Source organism: Strongylocentrotus purpuratus, unplaced genomic scaffold, assembly GCF_000002235.5.
Source record: "Strongylocentrotus purpuratus isolate Spur 01 unplaced genomic scaffold, Spur_5.0 spur5_scaffold_20, whole genome shotgun sequence".
Taxonomy (NCBI): Eukaryota; Metazoa; Echinodermata; class Echinoidea; order Camarodonta; family Strongylocentrotidae; genus Strongylocentrotus; species Strongylocentrotus purpuratus.
In genome coordinates this window covers 30,076,927-30,090,682 of record NW_022145606.1, presented here as the reverse complement: position 1 = coordinate 30,090,682, position 13,756 = coordinate 30,076,927, and the positions used below count along the sequence as shown (strand labels likewise).

Below are 13,756 nucleotides of genomic sequence, written 5' to 3'. Positions count from 1 at the left end.
ATAATGAGTATCATTAAATATGTGAAGTGTAGTCTAATGTTTATCTTTATCTATTTTTCTCTACCCTTGGGCTTAGTTCAAAGCACGTTAGTGTGCATCTGAATTGAATAATGACTACATAAAGATTCTGGTCATCGTTCTAAATATGTTTTTTGGTATTCACAATTCGGGCTTCAATGAAATGTTAATGCATTTTAAAAGTATTCATCAATATATTCATAAAGCGAAGTTTTATCATAAATAGAGAATGTATTAAGAAAGTTGTAAGAACCTAATATTTCTTATTGATGTATAATCTCGTGTTTACAGTCGGTATTTACATCTATCTCACATGTCCGTCGGTGACAGTTATGTAAACGATTGATTGGAGAGTGATGGGGGGAGGGATGCGAGAGAGAGAGAGAGAGAGAGAGAGAGAGAAAGAGAGAGAGGGTGGGATAGGGTGAGGGTGAGAAAGGGCGGGAGACGGATAAGAGAGAGAGAGAGAGAGAGAGATTGAGAGAGGGAAGATAATGATGGGGGGGGGGTACTAAAAAAGAGAAAGACTCCGATTAAGAGCCTTTTAGTCAAGCTGGTTCATTTCGTAATAACTGTTTTGACTTTTTCTCTTTTTTCTTGAAGTTTACAACGTTCTAGTCCCATAAAGCCATGTCGCTGTTCAATGTCTCTCTTTATTTTGTGATTATCATTATAATATTACGCCTTGTCTTTTTAATTTGATGAAACAAGAGCCTACTTAGTATAACCCAATCAATACAGCACTCGAAATAACGTTGTAAATTACGGTACAATTACAGTTGACATGAACCAGAAATACGAGTGTAAATAACTCAAGACTGAAAAATATAGACACGCAGACTTCATGAGTACGAGTGTAATAATACAATTTAATCTGCCCGCACTGATATCATGATAATTACAATACACGTTACTAGCATTGGAAAAGAAAGTTGAAAACAGATTTTTGACATTTTACCACGTAAAAAGTACATAAAATGATGGAATACATACATTTAAGGACATGAACAAGGTACATTTTTGGAATAAACGTAACGTATACATACTTCAAATGCTAAAACCTCATTTAAAAAAAATCACGTGCCTGGTTTTAAATAAAAGCATAATAAACTTATGTGAATAATTGACACTTAAAAAAATATTAAAACAACAACAAATTGTAATAAATCAGAAATGTCTACTTTCATCTTATACATACAGCATCATTGTTTAAACCCATTCAGCCCCTTCTGTTAACCGTATCGTAACGTACATAGTCTCTACGTAAAAGGCACATTGATTTTGTTTAAATCAAAATAACTGTGAAATTATTAGAAATAATATGTGCCCTATATGCTTTACATGCACATCTGTCTTTTGCAGTAAATATTCATCATTCTTTTGGAGGTGTATTCAAAATGGATACACATACATTTTCTGTGATAAACTCTCAAAGGGAAAACTTAACAATCTTTATTTACATAAGTATAAGGTTAATACGTTAGTACGATCATTTTGTTTCCTCAGAAAAAATGGAGACAAAATATAGAAATTGTTCAAGACAAACCATCAGTAGTTTACTCCCCACAAATATCATTTAACAAAAAAGAAGGAACTAAAAATATGGCTAGATAATCTCCATATCTTTAATAATGATATATCATAATTTTATGTACAGAAATATCATTTTCTGAATCAATACTAGTCTTTCTGCTCAACATTGTAATAACTTTGATTTGATAATCCACTTTGATATTTCATTACAAAAGAAGGCAGGCCTCTGTCTAATGAGCAATATAATACTATATGCGTATACTGTCTATAACAGACTATTTACATTCTTTCAGAGATATCCAACATTACAAATAAAAACAAGAGACCGTTATAGAACGCGGCCACTGCAATGTTTATTCAACTTAAATTGTCGTACATACCTTTCTAAGAAAAGAAATTCAATAACTATTCAGATATAGATATAGATATATGGGATACTTATTTAATTTCTTTCTTAAATCTATTCATGGATTAAGTATACACATTATCTTTTCATATAATTTCAAATCTACAAAAATACTATGAGGTTTTGAAGGATTTAACAAATAGTTTGTAAGGAAAATGCTAAAGATTGAGAATGCGATAACATAAGTAATACAACAAATAATTCTCCCGGTTTTATATTCTTATCAAACCGCAGAGAATAAAGATAGAAGAACAAGTATACAGACATTGACAAATTTTAACCGAACGTTTGGGCATATGACAAAATTTTAACAACAGGCTTGTAATTAAAACAAACATAATGAACGATTTAACAGCTTCACAGGTTAAATGTTTTTTTTTAAGTAAGCCGTTTGCACTTGGTTGGCAAATAAGTTAACCCACACTTGTGGAAAACGTTGTCAAGGAATACTCTATTGTTACCTTACAAAACGAGTACAAACTTATACGAGATGCTTACAAAATGCGTTTAAGTAGTTTTCCTACAATTAAGTAAAAACAATTGAATTCATACCTGTATTGGAAACATAGTATGTGTGTGAATATAAACTAAATAGAATAACATTTACATGTTTACACAACTTATGTTTGGGTGCCTTTTCTTTTCTTCGGTACTGTCACAGATGAGAACATATTGGTAAGGGAAACATAACGTTTGAGTGAATAATTAAAAGCTAAACAAATAGACATGAAACATGTTTAATAATTTGAGTTGTTCTTGTGTAGGTGTGCAAAAAAGTGCGTTCACATCATATGATATGCATGATTGCATTGTCATTTGTCAAAAAAGGAAACAAAGTATATGAAAAGGAACAAGAAAAGGTCAATTTTCACTAGGGGAAACTGATATCTTTAGTACTAAGGAGTGTAAAATATTCTAGTTTAGGAGTCACTTTAGTAGTAACTTTGTTTATGGAATTAAATAAACAATTTCTGAGGTATTTTTAACAACTTCAGCAATATCTAAAGCTATGGAATAAAGAATGGAGTCTCTTTATAGGCCATGGTGATGCTTAAAGTGCTATCTTTTCATGTGGATGGTGTCAATGTTTCTTGGTACCAACACCATTGACACCATCCACATGAAGAGATAGCAATGTGAATTAGGCTTAGTGTGAAGGGCCCCCAAAGAACCCAAACACCATGAATTTATCCATATCATATCAAGAATAAGCATATTACATAACAGTACACTGTATATAAGATATCTCACTCTGTAGTGATTCCATTTAGATTGTCTTGGATCAAGTATGGCCTTTTTCAGGAAAGAGCAATACAAATCTTTGTGTATACACCGCTTTATATCTTTGTTGTATTTGAGTAACTGTATTGGATGGATATAATCATTATAGTATGTTGCATATATATTGAAAACTATATATAGTTATATATATTTCACATGTCTATGGTAAGTTAACATAATAAGTTTTAAGTATACCTTACAGTATGCATGTGGTATATAAGGTATTATCTCATTTGATATCAAGAAGAACATTTATCAATTTATAGCGAGGATCTTCCGAGCCACAAGGAATTGAATACATGCACCGATTCCTCCATGAAAATCCTTACTTACATCAAATATAAACAAATTTGTAGCAATGACAATCAACATCACCTCAACTATTTCTTTCTCTCTCTTTCCAAAAATATAATCATTTACAATCTTAACACACCATATGTTCAGAGCCCGGAAACGTATGAACTCTGTGGTATGAGTTCAGGCCCTCCTGCCTCTCAACAGATGACATTTGTGGTAAAAATGTACATAACATTCTGTAATAGGCACTAATGTAATGTTTTACATAGACTAATATAAATACACAAATTAATATATAATTGATAAATATAGGTATGAATTACATGGTTTATTTGCATTGAACCTCTGTATACAACCCAATTGTACAAAACACACAGAATACTGGTATATATAGAGGGAGCATATGCATATATATATTTGTAAGAATGTTTGGGAATATATGTTTTTTCCTCGGAACATAAATGAAATTGTATAACAGACTATTTACATCTCTACTTTCAATCATATGTACAAAGGTAGATTTATTCAGAATATCAACTGATTTTTTCTTTTTCAGCTCAGCATAAACGCTTCATAGTCTTAAAAATGATATATTTTTCCTCTCTTGTTTTAAAAATGCACCGATTTGTAAAGATCATATCACAAATTTATATTCTGTTTAATAACTGTTTACAACACATTCCAAATTTACAATATTTTAGATTTTCTATTGGTAAAAAATATAATATACAAGTGTCAAAGTAGTATTAGTATTATATTGTCATTAACAAAATATACAAATTAATCTTGAATACAATTCATTTGCTGACATGAACAGCAGAAAACATAAGTGCTACTGTTTAAATATGTATCTTCTGTATGTGAAAACTTATCCATAACATAGTGGAATACAAATTTAGTACAGATATGAGTACTGTAATAATCACTAACATTGGAATGAATACAATGGGACTACATTATTCTCTTCAGCACTACAGTAACCACTTACACTTATACAAATAACATAGCACGTAATGTTTCTATTTGTCTTTATGGCTATTTTATTGACACATTTTAGATTTGTCCCTATTTTTACTTTAAGAAGGCTTCAATCTTCAAGATATTAACAATGTTTTTCAAATGTATGCATGTATTCTTGAAAAGCGTGGTCTTATACTGGTAAATATAAAACATTTGTATCATCTACAGCTTAATAAAAGGAATGGTATGAACATCCTGCTAAAAATGTTTGCTTTTTTAAAACACTGCTCTTAACTTTTCTTCATTAAATGTTTGGTAAAATGAAATAGTGTAACTCCTGGTGTGCATATTATTTGGCCGACTGTGCTCCCAATTTGATATCTGCATGAGTATGACTATGCACAAAATGCAATGTGTATATATAACATAGTCAAAAACAATGTGGCAGTCTATAATTTGAACTCGTAGTAGATGGAAATTTAATACACAACAGCTGGAGTGGCTAACACCAAATCACATTATTGTGTGCCCAGGTTTACATCATTGGAGCAATTGCATGAATGATGAACTTTCTTACTTTTGTGATATCACCAATTAAGGAATTGGTCAGGGAATTCCTCTCATACAGATCAACTCAGATGAAATTGGAGAAGCCGAACAGAGCAAATAAGCATAAGCTTAGTGAGCATAAGCATTATGAATGCTGCTGATTCATTACTTGTAAGCATTATGAGCAGAGCAAAATGAAAACAGAGCAAAAGCATTGGACATTAAAGCACATGGAAAAGCATGGATAAATTCAGACAACGCTGTACTTCAGGCACATGCAGCTTTCTTTAACCCCTCTGTCAATCCATGATAATGAATAAGCAGTTTATTTTCACATTATTCACATTTAACCCATTGATTATTGAATTCATTCATTGCCATATGATTAATACATTGCCACCTGGTTCCAATAGGGAATGGGTTAAGTGGAGGATAAGGCTATTGCATGAAAACCCCAAGCATATGGTGGATTAAGCTGATTTTAACTGCCGTATGAACCAAAGATGAGCAGACAAGCATGTTAGCGCTAGAAGGTTCTAGAAGCGTCGCGACATGTTCCAAGTAACTTCACCATGGGACGTCTGGGGGCCCCTCTATAAGAGCAATACAGGAATAAGGTTGCATAATGTCAATGGACATATATGGTATAAGGTCATCTTCTTTTAGAACTATTGAAGGAATATGGATGCATTATGTCAATTGACTTATATGGTACAAGGTGGTGCTCTGTAATTAGCAGAGTTAAAAAAGAATTAGTTTGCAAAGAAAGTGGACTTATATGGTATAAGGTTAGATCTGTGGAAACAAAGGAATAAGATTGAATTGTGTTAATGGACTTATATGGTATCAGGTTAAATCAGTGAAAACAGAGGATTATGATTGCATTTTGTCGTTGGACTCTATGAGAGATATATAGGAATATGTTTGCAAGGCATCAAATGATATGGGAATGGTGGTCCCTATGATTACCATAGGTTTTGTCAGGAACCATCCACTGATTTGTGGTGCGACAAGTGTCAACATCATTTTTGTCTACAGTTTAGTATTATACTATAATTGTGTAATGAACTCAAGATGTCAATGCCATATGGATATTCATTTCCACAAAATTCTTATTGGAAATAAAGATGTTCTGCAGCATGACGAGCTTGACATTTGTTGCAATGTTAAACCAGGGAGATAGAACAACAGTGAAACACCATGAAGTAGAACATCCCTTAATATTCCAACACAGACCATTTTTTTCCCCAGAGATAACCAGACTTTAACAACAACACATTTAATGTACTTTCCATTCTGTTATCCAGACAAACCCAATTAATCCAAGCACATTAATGAACCAGAACAAAAATGCCACATGAAATTTCAGAGAAATGTACAAAATTCTGATTCTGAAAGCATGAAAATACAGATGTGTGAGAAAAAGAGATGAGATGGGATTAGTATTTCAGCAATCACAATATTTTAATTATAATTTACTTCTGTCTGCCAAAAGATAAGGCATGTAACATGATGAAACCATATTTAGTACATGTAGATTAAATCAATGGCAGGGAAAGGGGAGACAAAAGTTAGAGAATATTAGATGACATGGAAGATAATGGAATCCAAGGTGATGCATGAAACTAAAGTTGAATTTCACAAACATATTTAGTGCTCTGTTAGTGACATGAAACATACAAACATACACTTAATTTGAGTGTTTTGTTAAACAACATTTATGTAATAAACATGACAAAACAAAATGAGATTAATAATGACAAGTGCATGAGGAGCAGAGAGTGACGTTTTGAACTAGTGCAAGTGAATTATGTTGACTAAAAGACTTGAGAACACCAATTGATGAAGGAATAAGATTCATCTTGATTTGTTTGTGTGTGAAGAGAATATATTGTATTTACAGAAACTAGCAGTACAAAAGAGGACAATTCTACATTTTGATTTTAAGTATTCACTGATAATTTATTTGTTTTAATACAAAGAAGGCTTCTTTATTTTCAATGAATTAGTCAAAGTGGCCTATAAAGACAGCTAAGAAAAGATTTTAAAAGAAGAAGTTATTTTTGGAGAAATCAAATAGATAATGAATGAAATGAGGAAGGCCAAGATTTTCAAGTGAGAACAGGGTATGTGGCATCATTCTATACGCTAGTTATAAGAAATAACAAAAAGACATAATTCCTTTTTTTTTTAAGAGACAGTAATAATGACTACCAACAAACTACCAGGAAAACAATGAACCCATATTTCTTCTTTGGAGTAAAAGCAAAAAGATAGACCATCTCTTGAAGACTTCAAGGAGGTCAACTGTAGACTAATTTCATTTGAATAAGTGTTTCAGGAAAGAGATTATTTAATTTTCCTCTCTCTCATTTGCGGCATTTGTGGAGGATCAAAGGTGTCTACCTGTCGGCGAATCAAACACCGGGGGGTGGACCGGGATGAAATCGGGCGGGGGGAGGGCGTCGTCGATCACGCGAGACTTGCGCTGCATCATAATGGCGTCAAGCTCAGACTTCCCGTTTTGCTGCTCCTAAAGAAGAAAAGAGAGGTGCACACCAACATGCCACAATCAACAACGTGCTGTCTGATCATTAACTTTAAGAACTGGTTCTTACAAATTAAATTGGCAACACTAGTGTTTTTTATTCGCCCTCTTAATTTTGTGAAACATGGTGTCTATTTGAAATCTAAATGGGGACCAACAGATATAAAGGTGAAAAAGCAAGCTAACTTGTATCTTCTTTCTGTTTGAGGGGGGGGGGGTGGGAGATTTTGCATTGCAATCTTTATAACAATATGAGGGCCTTATGAAAAGGCAAATTATTGATTAGTAAATCATATTGTAACTAAACTGTCAACAAAAAAAATTGGGCTTGATTGCAAAAAATTGCTATATTTTGCAAGTCTCAGATTTCTGATCTGAGCGGACCGACAGAAATTGTTCATTTCGCATCAATTTTAAGGCCGCTTCCATATTTGAGATAATTAGCAACTTAAATACTGAAATATATCATAGCTCGTAACTCCTTGTTCTGGCAGCACTATTGCCATTATACATTAGAAATACATTCACGCAGGTACTAAATATACAACTCGGTGGGGTTACAACCAACAGTGAGGAAATATCACAATTTTATGGAAACACATCAGCACGAGAAAGATAGATACACATATCACTACACTAGCTTCCAATTTTATCACAAAGTGACTTAGAGTCAGAGGTAGTTTCCAGAATTGAGGCGCTACATTAATTTGTTGGCTTTGGATCTGGGACTGGTACTTCTCCCTTTTTAATTTGGACTTTTAGTAGATTGGTAAACCATGTTTCTCTTCAATATATATGCAATCCCTAACTACTAGTATACTAAATATTCAAGTATTTCTGAAACTTTTATATTAAAATGCCACTGAAGAAGTATCATAATAACACTTATTTAAGATTTTTTGTTTAATATATATTTATATGTACTAGTATTAGAGTGTGTTGGAGGTGAGACATGAGGCTATACTGTAGTTAAAACATTTACAATAATGACTCGGTAAACAACTGAATTATGAAATTTTAAATTTGATCCTTTTTGTTTTTTTCGTAACTCAAGAATGAAAGGTGGACTGGTTGATTTAGGGCCTTTATGGAATACATGTAGATACTTATAGCTTTAGCATGTCACATTTGTCACTTGCTCACATGCTTTAGAAATGACAAAACTTTAACAAAATGACATATATACATGTATTAGAATGTATTAAGGATAAGACATGGGGATATACTTCAGTTAAACATTAACAACACATGTACATACACTTGCACTCCATTAAACTGAAAAGCTAATGCGTGCAAATGACTGTGCCATGTTGGGGTATTGAATTAATAGGTGCTGTTCATGCACAAATAATATATTCCAAAATGATTAATATACTTAATGACTATAAATGTTTAAAATATATGATTTATAATGAGGTTAAAATTGCCAAGCATACATATGATATATATAGCCACTATATACTGTTATACGTCTCTACAGTGTATGTCTAGCAGGTTTTCCCCAAATATATGTTGCTTGCTACAGGTTATACTACGGTAATACAAAGTTAATGTTTACTGTGTAAATACTGGGCCCCCTTCTACACCAGCAAGCATACAAGATGTATCCAGTGATACATGATATCACAGAAGTTTAAATTATTAGTATTATCATCTAAAAATGTTGCATGTACAATGTGTATCTCTATTTCATCTGAGTTTCAAGACTAAAATCGGTTCACACATTGCCGCACTAACCACCGGTGAGCAAATCATATATCAGATGATCTAATTGAGATACCCAAACCCACTTCATATCCCTTTCGTGACCATCATTTCACATTTTCTAGTCTGATTCACTAGTATCAAAAGGTTGAGGGCTTCAAAATCATTGTTTTTTATCAAAATTTGCCATATTTTAAAACAATATTCTCTACCATGTTAGGTGACTGTATTTTTAGTCTAGTTTGGATGGTTACCCGATTATCCCTAGTTATTGACCACGAGTGACCAAATAAGGTGTAAGATAACAGTTTGGACAGCAGTTTGATCAAGCCTCGTTCCGGAGCTTCACTCCCATTAATGTACAGTAGAAATGAAATGACACATGTACATGAGGTGATGTAACCCATCAACAACAAAACCTCCTCACTCTACTTGGTGTAAACCATACGATACTGAGCAAACAGATTCTTAACCTAGAGTGCACGCACATGTATGGTGTACCTAAATACATTTAAGTGCAACAGATATACATGTAAATATTTAAGTAATCTGGTGTCTGTGGGCCAAACAGTGACATGGGACTGTATTTACAGTTTAGTTTGTAAAGTTACCTGAAGAGCTGCTTTCTGGATCATGAGCTGAGAGTAGACTCTGGATCCATCGTCATGGCAGACTTGCTGTAGCTCTTCCTTGGTAAGACTGAACAGCTGAGCACCATTCAAGATTCCAAGACTGTGAACAGTCCTATGAGTGAAGATGTAAAGGTGAAGGTGGTGGTGTTAGCTTGAGAAATGATACCAGTCTTGGAAAATAGACTTCTTTTAGGTGTTTTACATCTTGTGATTAAAAACCACACAGGAACATATGCTTAAGACCTGCTGAAGCTGTAACCTGTTGGTTAGACTTAACAGCTGGAAACCATTCACAACGCCAAGACGGTGAATGGGAGAAGGTGGCGGTGTAAGCCTGAGAAAAGGTACAAGTCTTAGGAAGTAGACTTTCTTTCAGACTCTTTATTGATCTTGACATCGTATCAATATAAGCACACAGAAACAATGTGTTGGATTTCATTCTTGATTAAACTAAACAGCTGGGCTCTATTCAAGATTCCAAGCCTGAAAACTGTCCCAGAGGTAGAGATACCTGAGAGAAGGTAGCTGCAGTGTAAACATGAAAAGAGATACCAGAAAGAGCAAGAAAGATATCCTGAATCCCTTTTCATCTCACATACAAGAAAATAATATATAATGTAGTTTTCAGACCACACTACTAACTCTCTCCCTCTCTCTATCTCTCCATCTCCCCCTACATGTATCTCTACATCTCTCTCTTTTTCTAACTCTAGTTCACTCTTTCTATCTATATTCTTCTTTCTCTTGCCCTTGCTCTCTCTCTCTCTCCTTTCCATCTACCCCTCTATCTCTCTTTATCCCTCCCTCTCTCTCTCTATCTCTCTCTCTCCCTCCTTTTCCCTCTCTCTCTCTCTTTCTCTCTCTCTCTCTCCCTGTACACCAACCCTCATTCAAAATACTTACATGGGACTGAAGCCCTTGGATTCAAGCCACCTCTTCACATCGTCCCTACTCGAGTCGTACGTCAGTGTCACATCGCTAATACTTCGTTTGGGGACGCGGTAGTTCTTGGACTTGCCTCCGTTGCTTACACGATTCTTCAGCTCCTCTTGAAGGGTGTCGTACTGACTACTGGATGTTGGTGCTATGGCAACAAAAGAAAATGAACATATTCAAGAGCTCCATAGACAAAAGGGAATATAAAGCCCCTTAAAAAAAGTTCTGCAATCCATGTTTCAGCGTTTATATCTCTCTTGTTACTGTATCGCCATGTGTGTGTGTCATTGAAAAGTCTTTATATTCCCCTGTATGAAATTGTTATTGGCAATAGGTAACTCTTTATTTGTTTGGGAGATAAAAGATAAGAAAGTTATGTATATTTTGAGTAGTGCCCAACAGGAGAAAATGATAAATTAATTACATTTGTGTACATGACAAACAGGAGCGTGTTCCCATGACAAAGTAATAATCCACTTACCAATCTTCTATTTGAGATTTGCATGGATCTAGTGAATCTCATAATTTCAAACACTGTAACTCCCTTATTTATTTAAAACTTTCACCAGTCTGCTTATCTGATTTGTTCTGTTTTTCTCTGGAGTAGTTTGCTATCAATATGGGATTTGCCTTTAATAATTACTGTGGCCAGTGCAGCAACAAACTTACCTCGCTCCTGTACATTAGGTTGCTTGAATTGTTTGCTCTTCAATGTGTTCTGGAGCTGGGTAGCAAAGTCCATACCGTTAGCTCCTGCAGACAGCACAGGTTTGGAAAAAGCAGACAGAATAGAACAATCAATATCTAATAATGCACTTCCATGTACAAGTATGTCCATACCGTTTACTTCTGCAGACAACACAGATTTTGAAAAAGCAGACGGAATAGAACAATCAACATTTAATAATGCATTTCGAACTACGAGCATGTAGAGGCATTGTGGTCCAGTGGATAAGTCTCTGGACTGTGAACCACAAGGCATAGGGTTTGAATCCATGCCACAGTGATAATGTCATTTGGTAAGACATTAATCTACAAATCACCACACTCCGGCCAGGTAAGGTAAATCAATACCAGGTAGAAATTAATTCCTTAAAATGCTTGGGCACCATAATGGTAGCCGTGCTAAAGCTGGAGTATCCCTAATGGAGTGCCTTAAGCGGCAATGTGTCAGACATGAGCGCTTTACAAGACTCCACTATTATTGTTATTATCATCATACGTTTAATTATGAACCACAATAATAAATCATACACTGCAACCAATTACAAATAACGAGTGTGAACAATTATACAAAATCGTTAATAGGTTCCTAACTATGGCAGTTTGGAAAAAACTGTAATGGACAAATTTTGCATATATAATCTATAAACACAGTCTCCCTCTAGGGCAGAAAAAGTAAAAGCAAAATAACTAAGGCTTTTATTCACCGTAGGAAAGGAACGATTACATCTGGTTTTCAAATGAATCCAATACGTAAGTTATTCAAAGCCAATCTGTGCTTGCTTGGCCAGGAAGGATTAGACCTCCCTGCAAGGTCACTGACAGGTGGTTATCTCATCAAATCAGCTTTCAATTAACATTGACAAATGGGGAACCAATGGTCACTGATTAGGCATTGTTCGCTATATAGAGGGCGCAAGGAGCTCAAAGTAATGCAGTGGGGCTTTCATAGCAGTACCACAAAAAGGATGTGGGAGACTTACTCTGAGTTGAATTTGACCGTCCTGTTCCATTTGCTGGGGGAGGGGGTGGAGGAGGGGGAGGGGCCTAGAATGGAAAAAGAGCAAATTGAACCGAGATTTAGTAAGAGCATGATGCACAGAAGAAGAACAATATTACAGATAAACAGTTGTGCCACTCCAAAGATTCAAAGATTCAAGATTCAAATACATCTTTCTGCGTACAGTGCTTGTAACTGTACCAAGACTGGGCCAAATTTCTTATTATTTCAACAATTCCAGAACCTTGCAGTACACACCAATACTTATATGCTACATGATCAACCTTTTCTGATCGATTCCACAACTTTTCTTTCACAATGCAATCGCATGAATTATAGATGTGGTCTGTAAGTAACGAAGAGGATTACAAATAACCACAAATGGCCTACACGGATACTCACATTGAACGTTGACATCTGTGGAGGAGGGGGCGGTAGGCTGTGAGGGGGCTCTGGGACGTGGTTTGAGTTGGTGTTTGTGTTGGGGGAGGGGGAGCTAGTCAGCTTGAGCAGGGTGGAAGGCACATAACCGGACTGGCCCGAGGTATTCTTGACCTCCCACCATTTACGCGTGTCATTCAGGACCTGTGGGATAGAAGATGAATTTGTTATTATAGTGAAACCTGTATATAAAGACCACTCGAGGGAAACATGACAAGTGGTGTTTATAAACAGGTGGTTTATAAAACACAGGCTGTTTTCTCTTAAAGCTTATCTGCCGTAGTTAACAGGAGGGATTAGAGCGCCCTGCAAGGTCACTGGACAGGTGGTTATCTCATCAACTCAGCTCTCAGTTAACATAAGAAAAAGAGGATCATGGGGGACCAATGGTCACCGATTAGGCATTGTTTGTTATATAGAGGGCACAAGTAGCTACAAGTAGTGTAGTGGGCCTTTAAGAGTAGTTGTTTATTTGGGTTGTATATCCCTTTAACAAAGGGACCACCCTGTTTCAGTACGCAATGGGTTAATTAGCATAACAAGAGAGTGAGACCCCCCCCCCCCCCCCCCCCCCCACTCCTCTGTGAACAGAGGGATACCATGCGCGTTACCAAAATATCCAGTAAAGGGGTACTTTTCACGCACCAGAGTCCGGCTCGTAGTACACAAAAATTGGGCCCGTATTGACCTTATACACCGGACTTAGGGGGGTGTTTTCAAAAGGAGGG

At 35.3% G+C, this 13,756-nt stretch overlaps 1 protein-coding gene across 3 annotated transcripts in view; it reads right to left on the bottom strand.

The window, feature by feature from the left end:
* Window positions 1–867: 867 nt before the first annotated feature.
* LOC580229 (epidermal growth factor receptor kinase substrate 8) overlaps window positions 868–13,756 on the bottom strand; it is a 74,363-nt gene continuing 61,474 nt past the window's right edge. For 2 of the 3 annotated variants that reach the window (XM_030993163.1, XM_030993164.1), the window contains 7 exons: window positions 12,990–13,172; window positions 12,571–12,634; window positions 11,534–11,617; window positions 10,832–11,012; window positions 9,908–10,040; window positions 7,451–7,577; window positions 868–5,637 (listed from right to left, as the gene is read on the bottom strand). In XM_030993163.1, the coding sequence (XP_030849023.1) occupies window positions 5,612–5,637; window positions 7,451–7,577; window positions 9,908–10,040; window positions 10,832–11,012; window positions 11,534–11,617; window positions 12,571–12,634; window positions 12,990–13,172 (798 nt within the window). In that variant the 3' untranslated portion in view covers window positions 868–5,611. The remainder of the gene's footprint in view (window positions 5,638–7,450; window positions 7,578–9,907; window positions 10,041–10,831; window positions 11,013–11,533; window positions 11,618–12,570; window positions 12,635–12,989; window positions 13,173–13,756) is intronic. The other variant, XM_030993165.1, reaches the window with a different exon arrangement.